General features: G+C 55.5%; 1 protein-coding gene across 1 annotated transcript in view; it reads right to left on the minus strand.

The window, feature by feature from the left end:
• Positions 1 to 909: 909 nt before the first annotated feature.
• The window catches only part of LOC140406268 (uncharacterized), a gene marked incomplete at its 3' end in the record, with an annotated part of 71,698 nt that continues 50,502 nt past the window's right edge, over positions 910 to 22,105 (minus strand). The window contains exons 11-14 of the mRNA XM_072494379.1: positions 11,555 to 11,603; positions 5,591 to 5,695; positions 4,612 to 4,799; positions 910 to 1,105 (exon numbers count right to left, since the gene is read on the minus strand). Coding sequence (XP_072350480.1) covers positions 910 to 1,105; positions 4,612 to 4,799; positions 5,591 to 5,695; positions 11,555 to 11,603 — 538 coding nt within the window. The remainder of the gene's footprint in view (positions 1,106 to 4,611; positions 4,800 to 5,590; positions 5,696 to 11,554; positions 11,604 to 22,105) is intronic.

Below are 22,105 nucleotides of genomic sequence, written 5' to 3' on the forward strand. Positions count from 1 at the left end.
GTTACAGAGATAGGCACTGTTGTAGGGGCTGGAGGAGGTTACAGAGATAGGGACGGGTGTAGGGGCTGGAGGAGGTTACAGAGATAGGGAGGGTTGTAGGGGGCTGGAGGAGGTTACAGAGATAGGGAGGGTTGTAGGGGGCTGGAGGAGGTTACAGAGATAGGGAGGGGTGTAGGGGACTGGAGGAGGTTACAGAGATAGGGAGGGTTGTAGGGGGCTGGAGGAGGTTACAGAGATAGGGAGGGGTGTAGGGGACTGGAGGAGGTTACAGAGATAGGGAGGGGTGTAGGGGCTGGAGGAGGTTACAGAGATAGGGAGGGGTGTAGGGGCTGGAGGAGGTTACAGAGATAGGGAGGGGTGTAGGGGCTGGAGGAGGTTACAGAGATCGGGAGGGTTGTAGGGGCTGGAGGAGGTTACAGAGATAGGGAGGGTTGCAGGAACAGTAGGGACTTGAATAGAGTTGCATTTTTATAGCACCTGCCATAAGACGAGGCGAGTACCTGACAGCCAATCAGGTAGTTACGAAGAGCCGTTCTCTTAACATTGGGACATGGCTGCCAACATCGGCTCCAATCTCGCACCAGGAGCTCAGTGACCTGTTGTATCCCCTGATGCTCGAGGGGTGAATATCCGCTGCCCCTGGGAGACCGGAACAAAGGTCTCTCACCCCCGCCAAATCGAGTGGGATCATCCCATGCCTCGAGGGGGCTGGTGGGAGCCTGGCTCCTTTCTGCCACATGCCAGAGATTCGGGGAAGGGAGAGCGAGGAAGGGAGAGGTGGGAATGATCGCCCGGTTGGCCTCCACCTCGCTTCGCCCCCCCCCCACCCTCCCGCCCTCCCGCCCCCTCCCCTCCCTCACCCGCTGTCCCACCCAACGCCGTCTTCACCAGGCCAGGGGTGGGTCTTACCTGGGCCGCCCCCTCCCTCCTCCTCCTCCCCGTCCTCCTCACGGTGCGCGCCTCTCGCCGGGGGAGGGGGTTTCCTCTCCCCGCCCTCCCCGCCCCTCGCCAGCGCCTCCTCCTCCTCCTCCTCGAGCCGGGGTTTGCAGTCGGCTGGGGGCGGGGCGGGGGGCACGGGCGCCGTCGGCAGTGGGTCCTTTGGCCTCTGTTCCGGGAGGGGGAAGGAGAGGTTGGGGGGGGAGTGGGGGAGGCGGTGAGGGGGGGGAGGGGGTGATGTGGAGGGAGGAGGGGTTGGGGGGGGGGGGAGTGGGGGTGGGGGTGCAGGTAGTCGGGGAGGAGGCGGGGGGTTGGTAGAGAGAGTACACGGTTAACGCGTTCCCTGAAAATGTTGGATCCCGAGCGAAGGATATTTCCCAGACATCCCACCCCCGTTGACGAAACCCTCGACACCATCGGCAGGCGCCATCATTCCCATTGACGAGGAGGTTATTCCCATTGATCGGGAGATCATTCCCATTGACGAGGAGGTTATTCCCATTGATCGGGAGATCATTCCCATTGACCAGATTTTTCCCATTGATCGGGAGATCATTCCCATTGACCAGATCATTCCCATTGACCGGGAGATCATTCCCATTGACCGGGGGATTATTCCCATTGACCGGGAGATTATTCCCATTGACCAGATCATTCCCATTGACCAGATCATTCCCATTGATCGGGAGATCATTCCCATTGACCGGGAGATTATTCCCATTGACCAGATCATTCCCATTGACCGGGAGATCATTCCCATTGACCAGATTATTCCCATTGACCGCGAGATTATTCCCATTGACCGGGAGATCATTCCCATTGACCGGGAGATTATTCCCATTGACCAGATTATTCCCATTGACCGGGAGATCATTCCCATTGACCGGGAGATCATTCCCATTGACCAGATTATTCCCATTGACCAGATTATTCCCATTGACCGGGAGATTATTCCCATTGACCGGGAGATCCTTCCCATTGACCAGATTATTCCCATTGACCGGGAGATCATTCCCATTGACCAGATTATTCCCATTGACCGGGAGATTATTCCCATTGACCAGATTATTCCCATTGACCGGGAGATCGTTCCCATTGACCAGATTATTCCCATTGACCGGGAGATTATTCCCATTGACCGGGAGATCCTTCCCATTGACCGGGAGATCCTTCCCATTGACCAGATTATTCCCATTGACCGGGAGATTATTCCCATTGACCGGGAGATCATTCCCATTGACCGGGAGATTATTTCCATTGACCAGATTATTCCCATTGACCGGGAGATCATTCCCATTGACCGGGAGATTATTCCCATTGACCGGGAGATTATTCCCATTGACCGGGAGATCCTTCCCATTGACCGGGAGATCATTCCCATTGACCAGATTATTCCCATTGACCGGGAGATTATTCCCATTGACCGGGAGATTGTTCCCATTGACCAGATTATTCCCATTGACCGGGAGATTATTCCCATTGACCGGGAGATCATTCCCATTGACCGGGAGATCATTCCCATTGACCAGATTATTCCCATTGACCGGGAGATTATTCCCATTGACCGGGAGATCATTCCCATTGACCGGGAGATGATTCCCATTGACCGGGAGATCATTCCCATTGACCGGGAGATCCTTCCCATTGACCGGGAGATCATTCCCATTGACCAGATTATTCCCATTGACCGCGAGATCATTCCCATTGACCAGATCATTCCCATTGACCGGGAGATCATTCCCATTGACCGGGAGATTATTCCCATTGACCAGATTATTCCCATTGACCGGGAGATCATTCCCATTGACCGGGAGATCATTCCCATTGACCAGATTATTCCCATTGACCAGATTATTCCCATTGACCGGGAGATTATTCCCATTGACCGGGAGATCCTTCCCATTGACCAGATTATTCCCATTGACCGGGAGATCATTCCCATTGACCAGATTATTCCCATTGACCGGGAGATTATTCCCATTGACCAGATTATTCCCATTGACCGGGAGATCGTTCCCATTGACCAGATTATTCCCATTGACCGGGAGATTATTCCCATTGACCGGGAGATCCTTCCCATTGACCGGGAGATCCTTCCCATTGACCAGATTATTCCCATTGACCGGGAGATTATTCCCATTGACCGGGAGATCATTCCCATTGACCGGGAGATTATTCCCATTGACCAGATTATTCCCATTGACCGGGAGATCATTCCCATTGACCGGGAGATTATTCCCATTGACCAGATTATTCCCATTGACCGGGAGATCCTTCCCATTGACCGGGAGATCATTCCCATTGACCAGATTATTCCCATTGACCGGGAGATTATTCCCATTGACCGGGAGATTGTTCCCATTGACCAGATTATTCCCATTGACCGGGAGATCATTCCCATTGACCGGGAGATTGTTCCCATTGACCGGGAGATCATTCCCATTGACCGGGAGATTATTCCCATTGACCGGGAGATCATTCCCATTGACCAGATTATTCCCATTGACCGGGAGATCATTCCCATTGACCGGGAGATTATTCCCATTGACCGGGAGATCATTCCCATTGACCAGATTATTCCCATTGACCAGATTATTCCCATTGACCGGGAGATGATTCCCATTGACCGGGAGATCATTCAAATTGGCCAGATTATTCCCATTGACCGGGAGATGATTCCCATTGACCAGATTATTCCCATTGACCAGATTATTCCCATTGACCGGGAGATGATTCCCATTGACCAGATTATTCCCATTGACCAGATTATTCCCATTGACCGGGAGATTATTCCCATTGACCGGGAGATCCTTCCCATTGACCAGATTATTCCCATTGACCGGGAGATCATTCCCATTGACCAGATTATTCCCATTGACCGGGAGATCATTCCCATTGACCAGATTATTCCCATTGACCGGGAGATCATTCCCATTGACCGGGAGATTATTCCCATTGACCGGGAGATCATTCCCATTGACCAGATTATTCCCATTGACCGGGAGATCATTCCCATTGACCAGATTATTCCCATTGACCGGGAGATTATTCCCATTGACCGGGAGATCATTCCATTGACCGGGAGATTATTCCCATTGACCGGGAGATCATTCCCATTGACCAGATTATTCCCATTGACCGGGAGATCATTCCCATTGACCAGATTATTCCCATTGACCGGGAGATCATTCCCATTGACCAGATTATTCCCATTGACCGGGAGATCATTCCCATTGACCAGATTATTCCCATCGACCGGGAGATCATTCCCATTGACCGGGAGATTATTCCCATTGACCGGGAGATCATTCCCATTGACCAGATTATTCCCATTGACCGGGAGATCATTCCCATTGACCAGATTATTCCCATTGACCGGGAGATTATTCCCATTGACCGGGAGATCATTCCCATTGACCGGGAGATTATTCCCATTGACCGGGAGATCATTCCCATTGACCAGATTATTCCCATTGACCGGGAGATCATTCCCATTGACCAGGTCATTCCCATTGACCAGATTATTCCCATTGACCGGGAGATCATTCCCATTGACCAGATTATTCCCATTGACCGGGAGATCGTTCCCATTGATCCGTAAAAGGAGGGAGGTAATTAGTTCTAATTAACACTTTGCCACCCCAAAGCTCTCCTCCCCTCATCGCTGAGACCCACCTTCTCCATCCCGGGTATTCGGGAAGTGGGGGGTACGAGAATCCTCCTGCCTGCCTTGGCCCCCTCGTCCCGACTCCCACCATCCATCCCCGCCAATCTGCAGCGGTCGGGCTCGGTCCCCCGTGCTCTGGAGCCCACGTGTCTGGGATCTCTCGCCGGACTGCTGTCCCTGGGAACGTCACCTCCCCCTGTATCGAAAAGACCAAGTGAAGAGGTGGGGGAGTGAGGGAGGAGAGCGAGAGAGAGAGAGGGGGAGAGGAGACAGAGAAAAGAGGAGGGGAGGAAAAGGAATAGTGAGAGGGAGAGAGAGAAGGCGAGGGGAGGGCAGGGAGGAAGAGGAGAGCGATAGGGAGGGAAACGGCGAGAAGGTGAGAGTGACAGAGCAAGCGAGAGAGGTGACGAATAGAGGGGGGGAGAGAGAGACAGGGAGACGGCGAGAAGGTGAGAGTGACAGAGCAAGTGGGAGAGGCGGAGAATAGAGGGAGGGGGGAGAGAGAGACAAAGTGTAGGCAGGGGAGGGAGAGAAGGGAGCAGAGAGAGAGAGAGGAGGGGGTGCTGAGAGAGTGGAGGGAGAGGGAGAGATGGAGAGATCAGAGAGAGAGAAGGGAGCAGAGAGAGAGAGAGTAGGGGGTGCTGAGAGAGTGGAGGGAGAGGGAGAGATGGAGAGATCAGAGAGAGAGAAGGGAGCAGAGAGAGAGAGAGTAGGGGGTGCTGAGAGAGTGGATGGAGAGGGCGAGATGGAGAGAGAGGAGGCAGAGATAGCGAGAGAGAGAGGGAAGGTGGAGATGTCAGGGAGGGAGAGGGGAGTACGGGGAGGGAGTGATAGGGTCGGAGGGTCGGGGCACACAGGGAGAGGAGGGAGGGAGAAGGTGGTTGGAGGGAGAGACAGAGTGCGGGGGCTCGGGAGGGATTGGAGCGGAGAGGAGAGGAGGGAGGGCTCAGGGATGGGGGAGGCGGGCTGCTATGCGGGCACACTGACCTGCCGTGGTAACGTGGTGGATCGGCCGCGACCCACTCCAGATGGGCTTGGCTTCCTGGGGGGGCGGAGGGGGTGGCGGCGGAAGACCCCGGACGTCCCCCCGATCTGTCAGAGAAGAAACGCGAGTCAGAGACCCCTCCATCGCTGAAACCCGCGGCCTCGCATACCGCCAGCACCCATCACCCAAGTCTCACATTCGAATCCCGGCCTTCGAATCCCGGGCCTGCAAGGTGAGCAGGGGGAATGACAATGCCTGTGCGGAGTCTGCACGTTCTCCCCGTTTCGGCGAGGGTTTCCTCCGGGTGCCCCGGTTCCCTGCCCGCTCCGTCTCTCTCACGCTCCCCCCCATCACGAGCAACGGTCCGAGATTCGGCCAAGTCCGTATCGCAGGGTCGGTGTCATCTTCCGGCAAACTTACCATTCCCCGATCACCATTTCCTCGTATCTCTGTAACCTCCTCCTTCCCCCACAACCCTCCCTATCCCTGGAACCGCCTCCAGCCCCCTACAACCCTCCCTATCTCTGTAACCTCCTCCTTCCCCCACAACCCTCCCTATCTCTGTAACCTCCTCCAGCCCCCTACAACCCTCCCTATCTCTGTAACCTCCTCCTTCCCCTACAACCCTCCCTATCTCTGTAACCTCCTCCAGCCCCTACAAACCTCCCTATCTCTGTAACCTCCTCCAGCCCCTACACCCCTCCCTATCTCTGTAACCTCCTCCAGCCCCTACAACACTCCCTATCTCTGTAACCTCCTCCTTCCCCCACAACCCTCCCTATCCCTGGAACCGCCTCCAGCCCTCCCTACCTCTGCAACTTCCTCCATCCCCCACAACCCTCCCGATCCCTGGAACCGCCTCCAGCCCCTACAACCCTCCCTATCTCTGTAACCTCCTCCTTCCCCTACAACCCTCCCTATCTCTGTAACCTCCTCCAGCCCCTACAACCCTCCCTATCTCTGTAACCGCCTCCAGCCCCTACACCCCTCCCTATCTCTGTAACCTCCTCCAGCCCGTACAACCCTCCCTATCTCTGTAACCTCCTCCTTCCCCTACAACCCTCCCTATCTCTGTAACCTCCTCCAGCCCCTACAACCCTCCCTATCTCTGTAACCTCCTCCTTCCCCTAGAACCCTCCCTACCTCTGCAACTTCCTCCATCCCCCACAACCCTCCCTATCCCTGTAACCGCCTCCAGCCCCTACAACCCTCCCTATCTCTGTAACCGCCTCCAGCCCCTACAACCCTCCCTATCCCTGGAACAGCCTCCAGCCCCTACAACCCTCCCTATCTCTGTAACCTCCTCCAGTCCCTACACCCCTCCCTATCTCTGTAACCTCCTCCAGCCCCTACACCCCTCCCTATCTCTGTAACCTCCTCCAGCCCCCTGCAACCCTCCCTATCTCTTTAACCTCCTCCAGCCCCTACAACCCTCCCTATCTCTGTAACCTCCTCCTTCCCCGACAACCCTCCCTATCTCTGTAACCTCCTCCATCCCCCACAACTCTCCCTATCTCTGTAACCTCCTCCAGCCCCGACAACCCTCCCTATCTCTGTAACCTCCTCCAGCCCCGACAACCCTCCCTATCTCTGTACCCTCCTCCAACCCCCTACACCCCTCCCTATCTCTGTAACCTCCTCCAGCCCCTACAACCCACCCTATCTCTGTAACCTCCTCCAGCCCCCTACACCCATCCCTATCTCTGTAACCTCCTCCATCCCCCTACAACCTTCCCTATGTCTGTAACCTCCTCCAGCCCCCCGACAACCCTCCCTATCTCTGTACCCTCCTCCAGCCCCTACAGCCCTCCCTATCTCTGTAACCTCCTCCAGCCCCCCGACAACCCTCCCTATCTCTGTAACCTCCTCCAGCCCCCCGACAACCCTCCCTATCTCTGTAACCTCCTCCAGCCCCTACAGCCCTCCCTATCTCTGTAACCTCCTCCAGCCCTCCCTATCCCTGTAACCTCCTCCAGCCCCTACAACCCTCCCTATCTCTGTAACCTCCTCCAGTCCCCTACAACCATCCCTATCTCTGTAACCTCCTCCAGTCCCGACAACCCTCCCTATCTCTGTAACCTCCTCTAACCCCCTACAACCCTCCCTATCTCTGTAACCTCCTCTAGGCCCCTACAACCCTCCCTATCTCTGTAACCTCCCCCAGCCCCCACATCTCTCCCTATCTCTGTAACCTCCTCAGGTCTCCTACACCCCTCCCTATCCCTGTAACCTCCTCCAGTCTCCCACAACCCTCTCTATCTCTGTAACCTCCTCCAGTTCTCTACAACCCTCCCTATCTCTGTAATGTCGCTCAGTCCCCTACATCCCTCCCTATCTCTGTAACCTCCTCCAGCCCCTACAACCCTCCCTATCCCTGTAACCTCCTCCAGTCCATTCAACCCTCCCTATCTCTGTAACGTCCTCCAGCCCCCACAACCCTCCCTATCCCTGTAACCTCCTCCAGCCCCCACAACCCTCCCTATCCCTGTAACCTCCTCCAGGCCATACAACCCTCCCAATCTCTGTAATCTCCTCCAGCTCCCTACTACCCTCCCTATCTCTGTAACCTCCTCCAGTCCCTACAACCCTCCCTATCTCTGTAACCTCCTCCAGTCCCCTACAACCCTCCCTATCTCTGTAACCACCGCCATCCACTACAACCCTCCCTATCTCTGTAACCTCCTCCAGCCCCTACAACCCTCCCTATGTCTGTAACCTCCTCCAGCCCCCTACAACCCTCCCTATGTCTGTAACCTCCTCCAGCCCCTACAACCTCCCTATCTCTGTAACCTCCTCCAGCCCACTACAACCCTCCCTATCTCCCTAACCTCCTCCAGCCCCCGACACCCCTCCCTATCTCTGTAACCACCTCCACCCCAACAACTCTCCATATCTCTAACTTCCTCCATCACCCACAACCCTCCCTAGCCCTGTAACCTCCCCAGCCCCTCCAACCCTATCTCTGTAACCTCCTCCAGCCCCCTACAACCCTCCCTATCTCTGTAACCTCCTCCAGCCCCTACAACCCTCCCTATCTCTGTAACCTCCTCCAGCCCCCTACAACCCTCCCTATCTCTGTAACCTCCTCCAGCCCCTACCTACCTCTTTAACCTCCTCCAGTCCCCTACCACCCTCCCTATCTCTGTAACCTCTCCCCGCCCCCACATTTCTCCGTCTCTCTGTAACCTCCTCCAGCCCCTACAACCTCCCTATCTCTGTAACCTCCTCCATCCCCTACAACCCTCCATATCTCTGTAACTTCCTACAGCCCCTACAGCCCTCCCTATCTCTGTAACCTCCTCCAGGTCCTCCAGTCCTCCCATCTCTGTAACCTCCTCCAGCCCCTACAACCATCCCCATCTCTAACTTCCTCCAGCCCCTACAACCCTCCCTATCTCTGTAACATCCAGCTCCTTACAACCCTCCCAATCTCTGTAACTTCCTCCAGCCTCTACAACCCTCCCTATCTCTGTAACCTCCTCCAGTCTCCTACATCCCTCCCTATCTCTGCAACCTCCTCCAGCCCCTACACCCCTCCCTATCTCTGTAACCTCCTCCAGCCCCTACAACCCTCCCGATCTCAGTACTCTCCTCCAGTCCCTATAATTATCCCTATCTCTGTAACCTCCTCCAGTCTCCTACATCCCTCCCTATCTCTGTAACATCCTCCAGCCCGTACAACCCTTCCTATCTCTGTAGCCTCCTCCAGCCCCTACAATCCTCCCTATCTCTGTAACCTCCTCCAGCCCCTGCACCCCTCCCTATCTCTGTAACCTCCTCCAGCCCCTGCAACCCTCCCTATCTCTGTAACCTCCTACAGCCCCTTCAGCCCTCCCTATCTCTGTAACCTCCTCCAGCCTCTACAACCCTCCCTATCTCTGTATTCTCCATATGTCTCCTACACCCCTCCCTATCCCTGTAACCTCCTCCAGTCTCCTACATCCCTCCCTCTTTCTGTAACCTCCTCCAGCCCCCTACAATCCTCTCTATCTCTGTAACCTCCTCCAGTCTCCTACATCCCTCCCTATCGCTGTAACCTCCTACAGCCCGTACAGCCCTCCCTATTTCTGTAACCTCCTCCAGTCTCCTACATCCCTCCCTCTTTCTGTAACCTCCTCCAGCCCCCTACAATCCTCTCTATCTCTGTAACCTCCTCCAGTCTCCTACATCCCTCCCTATCGCTGTAACCTCCTACAGCCCGTACAGCCCTCCCTATCTCTGTAGCCTCCTCCAGCCCCTACAATCCTCCCTATCTCTGTAACCTCCTCCAGCCCCTGCACCCCTCCCTATCTCTGTAACCTCCTCCAGCCCCTGCAACCCTCCCTATCTCTGTAACCTCCTACAGCCCCTTCAGCCCTCCCTATCTCTGTAACCTCCTCCAGCCTCTACAACCCTCCCTATCTCTGTATTCTCCATATGTCTCCTACACCCCTCCCTATCCCTGTAACCTCCTCCAGTCTCCTACATCCCTCCCTCTTTCTGTAACCTCCTCCAGCCCCCTACAATCCTCTCTATCTCTGTAACCTCCTCCAGTCTCCTACATCCCTCCCTATCGCTGTAACCTCCTACAGCCCGTACAGCCCTCCCTATCTCTGTAACCTCCTCCAGCCCCTACAACCCTCCCTATTTCTGTAACATCCTCCAGCCACTACCGCCCTCCCTATCTCTGTAACCTCCTCCAGCCCCTACACCCCTCCCTATCTCTGTAACGTCCTCCAGTCCCCTACAACCCTCCCTATCTCTGTAACCTCCCCCAGCCCCCACATCTCTCCCTATCTCTGTAACCTCCTCCATCCCCCTACAACCCTCCCTATCTCTGTAACCTCCTCCAGCCACCAACAACCCTCCCTGTCTCTGTAACCTCCTCCAGCCCCCTACAATCCTCCCTATCTCTGTATTCTCCATAAGTCTCCGACACCCCTCCCTATCCCTGTAACCTCCTCCAGTCTCCCACAACCCTCCCTCTTTCTGTAACCTCCTCCAGCCCCCTACAATCCTCCCTATCTCTGTAACATCCTCCAGCCCCGACAACCCTCCCTATCTCTGTAACCTCCTCCATCCCCTACACCCCTCCCTATCTCTGTAACCTCCTCCAACCCTGACAACCCTCCCTATCTCTATAACCTCCTCCAGCCCCGACAACCCTCCCTATCTCTGTAACCTCCTCCAGCCCCTACAACCCTCCCTATCTCTGTAACCTCCTCCAGCCCCGAAATCCCTCCCTATCCCTGTAACCTCCTCCAGTCCATTCAACCCTCCCTATCTCTGTAACGTCCTCGAGCCCCCACAACCCTCCCTATCTCTATAACCTCCTCCAACCCTGACAACCCTCCCTATCTCTATAACCTCCTCCAGCCCCGACAACCCTCCCTATCTCTGTAACCTCCTCCAGCCCCTACAACCCTCCCTATCTCTGTAACCTCCTCCAGTCCATACAACCCTCCTGATCTGTGTAACCTCCTCCAGTTCCCTACAACCCTCCCTATCTCTGTAACCTCCTCCAGCCCCTATAACCCTCCCTATCGCTGTAACCTCCTCCAGCCCCTACAACCCTCCCTATCTCTGTAACCTCCTCCAGCCCCTACACCCTCCCTATCTCTGTAACCTCCTCCAGTCCCCTACACCCCTCCCTATCTCTGCCACCTCCTCCCGCCCCTGGAACCCTCCGATTTCTCGGCGCTCCTCCAATCCCGGCCCCTCGAACGTCCCCACGTTCCCACCGCTGCGCCATTGGCGGCCGTGCCTTCAGCTGCCCTGGTTTGCGGGCCCTGGAACCTCCTCCCGAAATCTCCCCGCCACCCTCCCCGTCCTCGTCCCTTGGATTGGCCAATCGCGGGCTCGTTCTCTGGCTCGAGGGGTGAGGTTCGCGTTTGCCGCTGGCTGCTCTGGCCGGCAGATTATGCAACGCAGGCGCTATATCAATGCAGCCTCCTGTCGCCAGGGGCCCAGATATCCGAACCACCTACCTCGCATCTCTCTGCGCCTGTCCACCTCGGGAGTCTGTTCATCCTCGGCCTAGAGATGGTGGAAAGGGGAGCAAATTAAATTCAGCTTCAAATTTGGTCGAAAACCTTCAATCCCATGGCCTACAGGGTAACTTGGGAAACTGGATTAAATGGTGACTGACGATTGCCCTTGCCGACGGGAATCTGTATGAAGTGGTGGCCTGTGAGGTTGGGCGTTCTGTCCTCTACTGCCTGTGAAATATTAAACAGTAAATATTAACTCCAGTTTTGGGCCCCGTATCTAAGGAAGGATGTGCTGGGGCCTTGGAAAGGGCCCAGAGGAGGTTCACACGAACGATCCCTGGAATGAAGAGCTTGTCGTACGAGGAACGGTTGAGGACTCTGGGTCTGTACTCGTTGGGAGTTTAGAAGGATGAGGGGGGGATCTTATTGAAACTTACAGGAGACGGCGGGGCCTGGATAGAGTGGACGTGGAGAGGGTGTTCCCGCTTGTAGGGAAAAACTAGAAATTGCAAAATGAATGAAATGAAAATGGCTTATTGTCACGTGTCGGCTTCAAATGAAGTTACTGTGAAAAGCCCCTAGTCCCCACATTCCGGCGCCTGTTCGGGGAGGCTGGTACGGGAATTGAACCGTGCTGCTGGCCTGCCTTGGTCTGCTTTCAAAGCCAGCGATTTAGCCCTGTGCTAAACAGCCCCAAGCAGAGGACACGCAATCTCAGACTAAAGGGACGATCCTTTCAAACAGCGACGAGGAGGAATTTCTTCAGCCAGAGGGGAATCTGTGGAACTCTTTGCCCCAGAAGGCTGTGGGGGCCAAATCACTGAGTGTCTTTAAGACAGAGATAGATAGGCTCTTGATTACTAGGGGGATCAGGGGTCATGGGGAGAAGGCAGGAGAATGGGGATGGGAAAAATATCAGCCAAGATTTGAAGGACTTGGAGGAGGGGGGGCTGAAGGGTGGGTCAGTAAATTTGCTGATGACACCAAGATTGGTGGAGTAGTGGATGAGGAGGAGGGCTGTTGTAGGCTGCAAAGAGACCTTGATAGGACGCAGACCTGGGCTGAGAGGTGGCAGATGGAGTTTAACCCTGATAAGTGCGAGGTGATTAATTTTGGTCGGACAAATTTGAATGCAGATTACAGGGTCAACGGCAGGGTCCTGAGGAATGTGGAGGAACAGAGAGATCTTGGCGTTCATGTCCACAGATCTCTGAAGGTTGCCACTCAAGTGGATCGAGCCGTGAAGAAGGCTGATAGTGTGTTAGCGTTTATTAACAGGGGGCTTGAGTTTAAGAGCCGCGGGGTTATGCTGCAACTGTACAGGACCCTGGTGAGACCACATTTGGAGTATTGTGTGCAGTTCTGGTCACCTCATTATAGGACGGATGTGGGAGCATCAGAAAGGGTGCAAAGGAGATTTACCAGGATGCTGCCTGGATTGGAGGGTAGGTCTTATGAGGAAAGGTTGAGGGAGCTAGGGCTTTTCCCTTTGGAGCGGAGGACGATGAGAGGCGACTTAATAGAGGTGTATAAGATAATGAGGGGGATAGATAGAGTGGACATTCAGAGACTATTTCCTCGGGTGGATGTAGCTGTTACAAGGGGGCATAACGAGAAGATTCAGGGTGGTAGATATAGGAGGGATGTCCGAGGTAGGTTCTTTACTCAGAGAGTGGTTAGGGCGTGGAGTGGATTGCCTGCTGTGATAGTGGAGTCGGACACTTTGGGAACTTTCAAGCAGTTATTGGATAGGCACATGGAGCACACCAGAATGACAGGGAGTAATGACAGTAATAGGGAGTGCGCAATAAATGGGAACACACTGCGAGGGGTGGATGAAGGAAGAGATTTTGGCGGATGGGTACGCAGGTCCCTAAAGGCAGCAGTTCAGGTCGACAAGGTGTGTAAAGAAAGTGTACAGTATGTTCTCCTTCATCGGCAGAGGTGTAGAATATAAAAGTGAGGATATACTCCCATTTCACCCCACCAGCCTCCGTTTGCACAGCTTAATCCTCCGCCATTTTCGCCAACTCCAGCGTGATGCCACCCCCAAACACATCTTCCCCTCACTCCCTCTGTCAGCATTCCGCAGAGACCGTTCCCTCCGAGACAATCTCGTCCACGCCTCCACCATACCCAGTACCTCTCCCATCACCCGCGGCATCTTCCCGTGCGATCGCAGAAGGTGTGACACCTGCCCCTTTACCTCTTCCACGCTCAACATCCCAGGCCCCAAAACACTCGTTCCAGGTTAAGCAGCATTTCACTTGCATCTCTTCCAATTTGGTCGATTGCATTCGCTGCTCCCAATGTGGTCTCCTCTATATCGGAGAGACCAAACGCAGACCGGGTGATGGCTTTGCTGGGCACCTTCGGTCTGTGCGCATTCAGGACCCTGAACCTCCCGTTGCTTGCCATTTTAACACAAGACCCTGCTCCCATGCCCACATGTCTGTCCTTGGCCTGCTGCAATGTTCCAGTGAAGCCCAACGCAAACTGGAGGAACAACATCTCATCTTCCGGTTGGGCACTCTACAGCCTTCCGGCCTGAACATCGAATTCAACAACTTCAGATGATCAGCTCTACCCCACCTCGACCCATTTGTTTTTATTCCATTTTAACCGTCTTTTACCATTTCTTTCTTTCTTAATATATATTTAACCCCCCCCCCCAATCTTATCCACCTTTCCTTACCCCTTCTCCCCTTTGCTTCCCCCTTCCCCTCCCCCCCCCCCCCCGCATCTACATCTGTCACAGTTCCCTCTCTGATGTTAGTTTCTCTGCTGTTTGGCCTCTCACATCTCTTGTCCTCTCTGGGGACTGCCATTAGCACTCTGTCCCCTTGGTTTCTGTGGCCGTTAGCACTCTGTTCCCTTGGTTTCTGTGGCCATTAGCACTCTGTTCCCTTGGTTTCTGTGGCCATTAGCACTCTGCTCCCTTGGTTTCTGTGGCCATTAGCACTCTGTTCCCTTGGTTTCTGTGGCCGTTAGCGCTCTGTTCCCTTGGTGTCTGTGGCCGTTAGTTCTCTGTTCCCTTGGTTTCTGTGGCCGTTCGCACTCTGTTCCCTTGGTGTCTGTGGCCATTCGCACTCTGTTCCCTTGGTTTCTGTGGCCATTCGCACTGTTCCCTTGGTTTCTGTGGCCATTATCACTCTGTTCCCTTGGTTTCTGTGGCCATTATCACTCTGTTCCCTTGGTTTCTGTGGCCATGAGCACCCCGGTTTCCCTGGGTTCCTGTGGCGATGACTCATCTTTCAATCTCACCCCACAGTATAAATATTTCCCACTTTCTCTGACGGTTAGCTTTGACAAAGAGTCATCTGGACTCGAAACGTGAGCTCTTTTCTCCCCCGACAGATGCTGCCAGGCCTGCTGAGATTTTCCCAGCGTTTTCTCTTTCGTTTCAGTAAGGCTATAATGTTGGAATTGTGTGAAAGAGCGGTGAGGCCACAACTGGAGTATTGTGTGCAGTTCTGGTCGCCACATTACAGGAAGGATGTTAATACTCTGGAGAGAGTGCAGGGGAGGATTACAAGAATGTTACCAGGGCTGGAGAGTGTGGCGATGAGGAGATAGTGGATACATTGCGGTTTATTTATTTGAAACAAAGAAGGCTGAGGGGGTGACTTAATTGAGGTGTACTGAATTGTTGAGGGGAAGGGATACATGGACAGGATAGAATTATTTCTCTTGGTGGAGGATTCTAGAACCGGGTGACGTAGATTCAAGATGAATGGCAGAGGGTGGAGAGGGGACGAGGTTGTTTCCTCTTGCGGGAGAGTGAGGAGTCATTTAAGACAGAGAACAAGGAACAAAGAAATGTACAGCACAGGAACAGGCCCTTCGGCCCTCCAAGCCCGTGCCGACCATGCTGCCCGACTAAACTACAATCTTCTACACTTCCTGGGTCCGTATCCCTCTATTCCCGTCCTATTCATGTATTTGTCAAGATGCCCCTTAAATGTCCCTATCGTCCCTGCTTCCACCACCTCCTCCGGTAGCGAGTTCCAGGCACCCACTACCCTCTGCGTAAAAAACTTGCCTCGTACATCTACTCTAAACCTTGCCCTTCTCACCTTAAACCCTATGCCCCCTAGTATTTGACCCCTCTACCCCGGGGAAAAGCCTCTGACTATCCACTCTGTCTGTGCCCCTCATAATTTTGTAGACCGCTATCAGGTCGCCCCTCAACCTCCGTCGTTCCAGTGAGAACAAACCGAGTTTATTCAATCGCTCCTCATAGCTAATGCCCTCCATACCAGGCAACATTCTGGTAAATCTCTTCTGCAGCCTCTCTAAAGCCTCCACATCCTTCTGGTAGTGTGGCGACCAGAATTGAACACTATACTCCAAGTGTGGCCTAACTAAGGTTCTATACAGCTGCAACATGACTTGCCAATTCTTATACTCAATGCCCCGGCCAATGAAGGCAAGCATGCCGTATGCCTTCTTGACTACCTTCTCCACCTGTGTTGCCCCTAGAGATGAGAGGGAATGTCTTCTGTCAGAGGGGAGTGAATCTGTGGAGTGACTCTTCTGGGGCGAACTTCTCCCCAAACGGCGCGATGTCCGCCGACTGGCGCCCAAAACGGCGCCAATCAGACGGGCATTGCGCCGCCCCAAGGGTGCGGAAGGCTCCGCATCTTTGGGGGCCGAGCCCCAACATTGAGGGGCTAGGCCGGCGCCGGAGGAATTTCCGCCCCGCCAGCTGGCGGAAACGGCGTTTGTTGCCCCGCCAAACCGGCGCGGAAATGCGCCGCATGCGCGGGAGCGTCAGCGGCCGCCGACAGTTCCCCGCGCATGCGCAGTGGGGAGAGTCTCTTCCCCCTCCGCCAGGGTGGAGGCCGCGGCGGAGGCGGAAGGGAAAGAGTGCCCCCACGGCACAGGCCCGCCCGCGGATCGGTGGGCCCCCGATCGCGGGCCAAGCCACCGTGGGGGCTCCGCCCGGGGCCAGATCGCCCCGCGCCCCCCCCCCCAGGACCCCGGAGCCCGCCCACGCCGCCTTGTCCGGCCGGTAAATAGGGACTCTAATTTACGCCGGCGGCACAGGCAATTTATCGGCGGGACTTCGGCCCATCCGGGCCGGAGAATCCAGCGGGGGGGGGGGGGGCCGCCAACTGGCGCGGCCCGATTCCCGCCCCAGCCGAATATCCGGTACCATTCTACTCAGCGAGACCTGGGTGCCCTCGGACACCAGTCGCTGAAGGTAAGCATGCAGGTACAGCAGGCGGTAAAGAAGGCTAATGGTACGTTGGCCTTCATTGCGAGAGGTTTCGAGTACAGGAGCAGGGATGTGTTGCTGCAATTGTACAGGGTCTTGGCGAGGCCACACTTGGAGTATTGTGAGCAGTTGGTCTCCTTCTCTGAGGAAGGATGTCCTTGCTCTCGAGGGAGTGCAGCGAAGGTTTACCAGACTGATTCCAGGGATGGCGGGACTGACGTACGAGGAGAGATTGAATCGGTTAGGATTAGAACATAAGAACTAGGAGCAGGAGTCGGCCCTCTGGCCCCTCGAGCCTGCTCCGCCATTCAATTAGATCATGGCTGATCTTTTGTGGACTCAGCTCCACTTTCCGGCCCGAACACCATAACCCTTAATCCCTTTGTTCTTCAAAAAACTATCTATCTTTATCTTAAAAACATTTAGTGAAGGAGCCTCTACTGCTTCACCGGGCAAGGAATTCCATAGATTCACAACCCTTTGGGTGAAGAAGTTCCTCCTAAGCTCAGTCCTAAATCTACTTCCCCTTATTTTGTGGCTATGCCCCCTAGTTCTGCTTTCACCCGCCAGTGGAAACAACCTGCCCGCATCTATCCGATCTATTCCATTCATAATTTTATATGTTTCCATAAGATCCCCTCGCATCCTTCCAAATTCCGAGTACAGTCCCAGTCTACTCAACCTCTCCTCGTAATCCAACCCCTTCAGCTCTGGGATTAACCTAGTGAATCTCCTCTGCACACCCTCCAGTGCCAGTACGTCCTTTCTCAAGTAAGGAGACCAAAACTGAACACAATACTCCAGGTGTGGCCTCACTCGCACGGTGGGCAGCATGGTCACATTGTGGATAGCACAATTGCTTCACAGCTCCAGGGTCCCAGGTTCGATTCCGGCTTGGGTCACTGTCTGTGCGGAGTCTGCACGTCCTCCCCGCGTGTGCGTGGGTTTCCTCCGGGTGCTCCGGTTTCCTCCCACAAGTCCAAAGACGGGCGGGTTAGGTGGATTGGCCATGATAAATTGCCCTTAGTGTCCAAAATTGCCCTGAGTGTTGGGTGGGGTTATGGGGATAGGGTGGAGGTGTTGACCTTGGGTAGGGTGCTCTTTCCAAGAGCCGGTGCAGACTCGATGGGCCGAATGGCCTCCTTCTGCACTGTAAATTCTATGATAAAAAACACCTTATACAATTGCAGCATAACCTCCCTAGTCTTAAACTCCATCCCTCTAGCAATGAAGGCCAAAATTCCATTCGCCTTCTTAATCACCTGTTGCATCTGTAAACCAACTTTTTGCGACTCGTGCACTAGCACACCCAGGTCTCTCTGCACAGCGGCATGTTTTAATATTCGCTGGAGTTCAGAAGAATGAGGGGGGATCTCATAGAAACCTATCGAATTCTAACAGGACTGGACAGGGTCGATGCAGGAAGGATGTTCCCGATGGTGGGTGTGACCAGAACCAGGGCCCACAGTCCGGGGGTACGGGGTAGACCATTTCGGACAGAGATGAGGAGACATTTCTTCACCCAGAGAGTGGTGGGCCTGTGGAATTCGTTACCACGGGAAGTAGTTGAGTCTAAAACAGTGTCTAGTTTCAAGAAGCAGTTAGATACCGGACTTAGGGCAAAGGGGATCAAAGTGGGGAAGGTCGGGACAGGCTATGATCAGCCATGATCGTAATGAACGGCGTCGCAGGCTCGAGGGGCCTCTTCCTGCTCCTATTTTCTGAGCTCCTGTGAGGAAAGGCAGCTGGAACATTTGCACACGGAGAGTGGGGGAGGCAGTAATCGGAAACAGCGCCCCCTGGAAGAAGGAAAGACGAAGCTTGCCGATAAGCCAATAAAAAGTGTTGCAGCGGTAAAAAAAACTATTCGCCTGCAGAAGTAAACGATCCTGGAGGCCCGAGGAGGGGCTGAATGGGCCTCCTCCTGTTCCTGTGTAACAGACTCGAGGGGCTGAATGGGCCTCCTCCTGTTCCTGTGTAACAGACTCGAGGAGGTGGGGCTGAATGGGCCTCCTCCTGTTCCTGTGTAACAGACTCGAGGAGAGGGGGGGCTGAATGGGCCTCCTCCTGTTCCAGTGTAACAGGCTCGAGGAGGGGGGGCTGAATGGGCCTCCTCCTGTTCCTGTGTAACAGACTCGAGGGGCTGAATGGGCCTCCTCCTGTTCCTGTGAAACAGACTCGAGGAGGGGGGGCTGAATGGGCTTCCTCCTGTTCCTGTGTAACAGGCCCGAGGAGGGGGGGGGGGCTGAATGGGCCTCCTCCTGTTCCAGTGTAACAGGCTCGAGGAGGAGGGGCTGAATGGGCCTCCTCCTGTTCCTGTGTAACAGACTCGAGGAGGGGGTCTGAATGGGCCTCCTCCTGTTCCTGTGTAACAGACTCGAGGGGCTGAATGGGCCTCCTCCTGTTCCTGTGTAACAGACTCGAGGAGGGGGCTGAATGGGTCTCCTCCTGTTCCTGTGTAACAGACTCGAGGAGGAGGCTGAATGGGCCTCCTCCTGTTCCTGTGTAACAGACTCGAGGAGGGGGCTGAATGGGCCACCTCCTGTTCCTGTGTAACAGACTCGAGGAGGGGGCTGAATGGGCCTCCTCCTGTTCCTGTGTAACAGACTCGAGGAGGGGGCTGAATGGGCCTCCTCCTGTTCCTGTGTAACAGACTCGAGGGGCTGAATGGGCCTCCTCCTGTTCCTGTGTAACAGACTCGAGGAGGGGGAGCTGAATGTGCCTCCTCCTGTTCCTGTGTAACAGACTCGAGGAGGGGGAGCTGAATGGGCCTCCTCCTGTTCCTGTGTAACAGACTCGAGGAGGGGAGGCTGAATGGGCCTCCTCCTGTTCCTGTGTCACAGACTCGAGGAGCGGGCTGAATGGGCCTCCTCCTGTTCCTCTGTAACAGGCTCGAGGAGGGGGGGGTGAGTGGGCCTCCTCCTGTTCCTGTGTAACAGGCTCGAGGAGGGGGAGCTGAATGGGCCTCCTCCTGTTCCTGTGTAACAGGCTCGAGGAGGGGGCTGAATGGGCCTCCTCCTGTTCCTGTGTAACAGACTCGAGGAGGGGGGGACTGAATGGGCCTCCTCCTGTTCCTGTGTAACAGACTCGAGGAGGGGGGGGTGAGTGGGCCTCCTCCTGTTCCTGTGTAACAGACTCGAGGAGGGGGGGGTGAGTGGGCCTCCTCCTGTTCCTGTGTAACAGACTCGAGGAGGGGGCTGAATGGGCCTCCTCCTGTGCCTGTGTAACAGGCCCGAGGAGGAGGGGCTGAATGGGCCTCCTCCTGTCCTGTGTAACAGACTCGAGGAGGAGGGGCTGAATGGGCCTCCTCCTGTTCCTGTGTAACAGACTCGAGGAGGGGGCTGAATGGGCCTCCTCCTGTTCCTATGTAACAGACTCGAGGAGGGGGGGGGTGAGTGGGCCTCCTCCTGTTCCTGTGTAACAGACTCGAGGAGGGGGCTGAATGGGCCTCCTCCTGTTCCTATGTAACAGACTCGAGGAGGGGGCTGAATGGGCCTCCTCCTGTTCCTGTGTAACAGACTCGAGGAGGGGGGGCTGAATGGGCCTCCTCCTGTTCCTGTGTAACAGGCTCGAGGAGGGGGGGGTGAGTGGGCCTCCTCCTGTTCCTGTGTAACAGACTAGAGGAGGGGGCTGAATGGGCCTCCTCCTGTTCCTATGTAACAGACTCGAGGAGGGGGCTGAATGGGCCTCCTCCTGTTCCTGTGTAACAGACTCGAGGAGGGGGGGCTGAATGGGCCTCCTCCTGTTCCTGTGTAACAGACTCGAGGAGGGGGGGGTGAGTGGGCCTCCTCCTGTTCCTGTGTAACAGACTCGAGGAGGGGGGGGTGAGTGGGCCTCCTCCTGTTCCTGTGTAACAGACTCGAGGAGGGGGCTGAATGGGCCTCCTCCTGTTCCTATGTAACAGACTCGAGGAGGGGGCTGAATGGGCCTCCTCCTGTTCCTATGTAACAGACTCGAGGAGGGGGGGGTGAGTGGGCCTCCTCCTGTTCCTGTGTAACAGACTCGAGGAGGGGGGCTGAATGGGCCTCCTCCTGTTCCTGTGTAACAGACTCGAGGAGGGGGGGCTGAATGGGCCTCCTCCTGTTCCTGTGTAACAGGCTCGAGGAGGGGGGGCTGAATGGGTCTCCTCCTGTTCCTGTGTAACAGACTCGAGGAGGGGGGGCTGAATGGGCCTCCTCCTGTTCCTGTGTAACAGGCTCGAGGAGGGGGGGGTGAGTGGGCCTCCTCCTGTTCCTCTGTAACAGGCTCGAGGAGGGGGCTGAATGGGCCTCCTCCTGTTCCTATGTAACAGGCTCGAGGAGGGGGAGCTGAATGGGCCTCCTCCTGTTCCTGTGTAACAGACTCGAGGAGGGGGGGCTGAATGGGCCTCCTCCTGTTCCTGTGTAACAGGCTCGAGGAGGGGGGGGTGAGTGGGCCTCCTCCTGTTCCTGTGTAACAGACTAGAGGAGGGGGCTGAATGGGCCTCCTCCTGTTCCTATGTAACAGACTCGAGGAGGGGGCTGAATGGGCCTCCTCCTGTTCCTGTGTAACAGACTCGAGGAGGGGGGGCTGAATGGGCCTCCTCCTGTTCCTGTGTAACAGACTCGAGGAGGGGGGGGTGAGTGGGCCTCCTCCTGTTCCTGTGTAACAGACTCGAGGAAGGGGGGGTGAGTGGGCCTCCTCCTGTTCCTGTGTAACAGACTCGAGGAGGGGGCTGAATGGGCCTCCTCCTGTTCCTATGTAACAGACTCGAGGAGGGGGGGGTGAGTGGGCCTCCTCCTGTTCCTGTGTAACAGACTCGAGGAGGGGGCTGAATGGGCCTCCTCCTGTTCCTATGTAACAGACTCGAGGAGGGGGCTGAATGGGCCTCCTCCTGTTCCTGTGTAACAGACTCGAGGAGGGGGGGCTGAATGGGCCTCCTCCTGTTCCTGTGTAACAGACTCGAGGAGGGGGCTGAATGGGCCTCCTCCTGTTCCTGTGTAACAGGCTCGAGGAGGGGGCTGAATGGGCCTCCTCCTGTTCCTGTGTAACAGACTCGAGGAGGGGGGGGGCTGAATGGGCCTCCTCCTGTTCCTGTGTAACAGACTCAGGGGCTGATTGGGCCTCCTCCTGTTCCTGTGTTACAGACCCGAGGAGCTGAATGGGACCCCTCCTGTTCCTGTGTAACAGACTCGAGGAGGGGGCTGAATGGGCCTCCTCCTGTTCCTGTGTAACAGACTCGAGGAGGGGCTGAATGGGCCGCCTCCTGTTCCTGTGTAACAGGCTCGAGGAGGGGGGGCTGAATGGGCCTCCTCCTGTTCCTGTGTAACAGACTCGAGGAGGGGGGGCTGAATGGGCCTCCTCCTGTT

Source organism: Scyliorhinus torazame, unplaced genomic scaffold, assembly GCF_047496885.1.
Source record: "Scyliorhinus torazame isolate Kashiwa2021f unplaced genomic scaffold, sScyTor2.1 scaffold_391, whole genome shotgun sequence".
Lineage (NCBI taxonomy): Eukaryota > Metazoa > Chordata > Chondrichthyes > Carcharhiniformes > Scyliorhinidae > Scyliorhinus > Scyliorhinus torazame.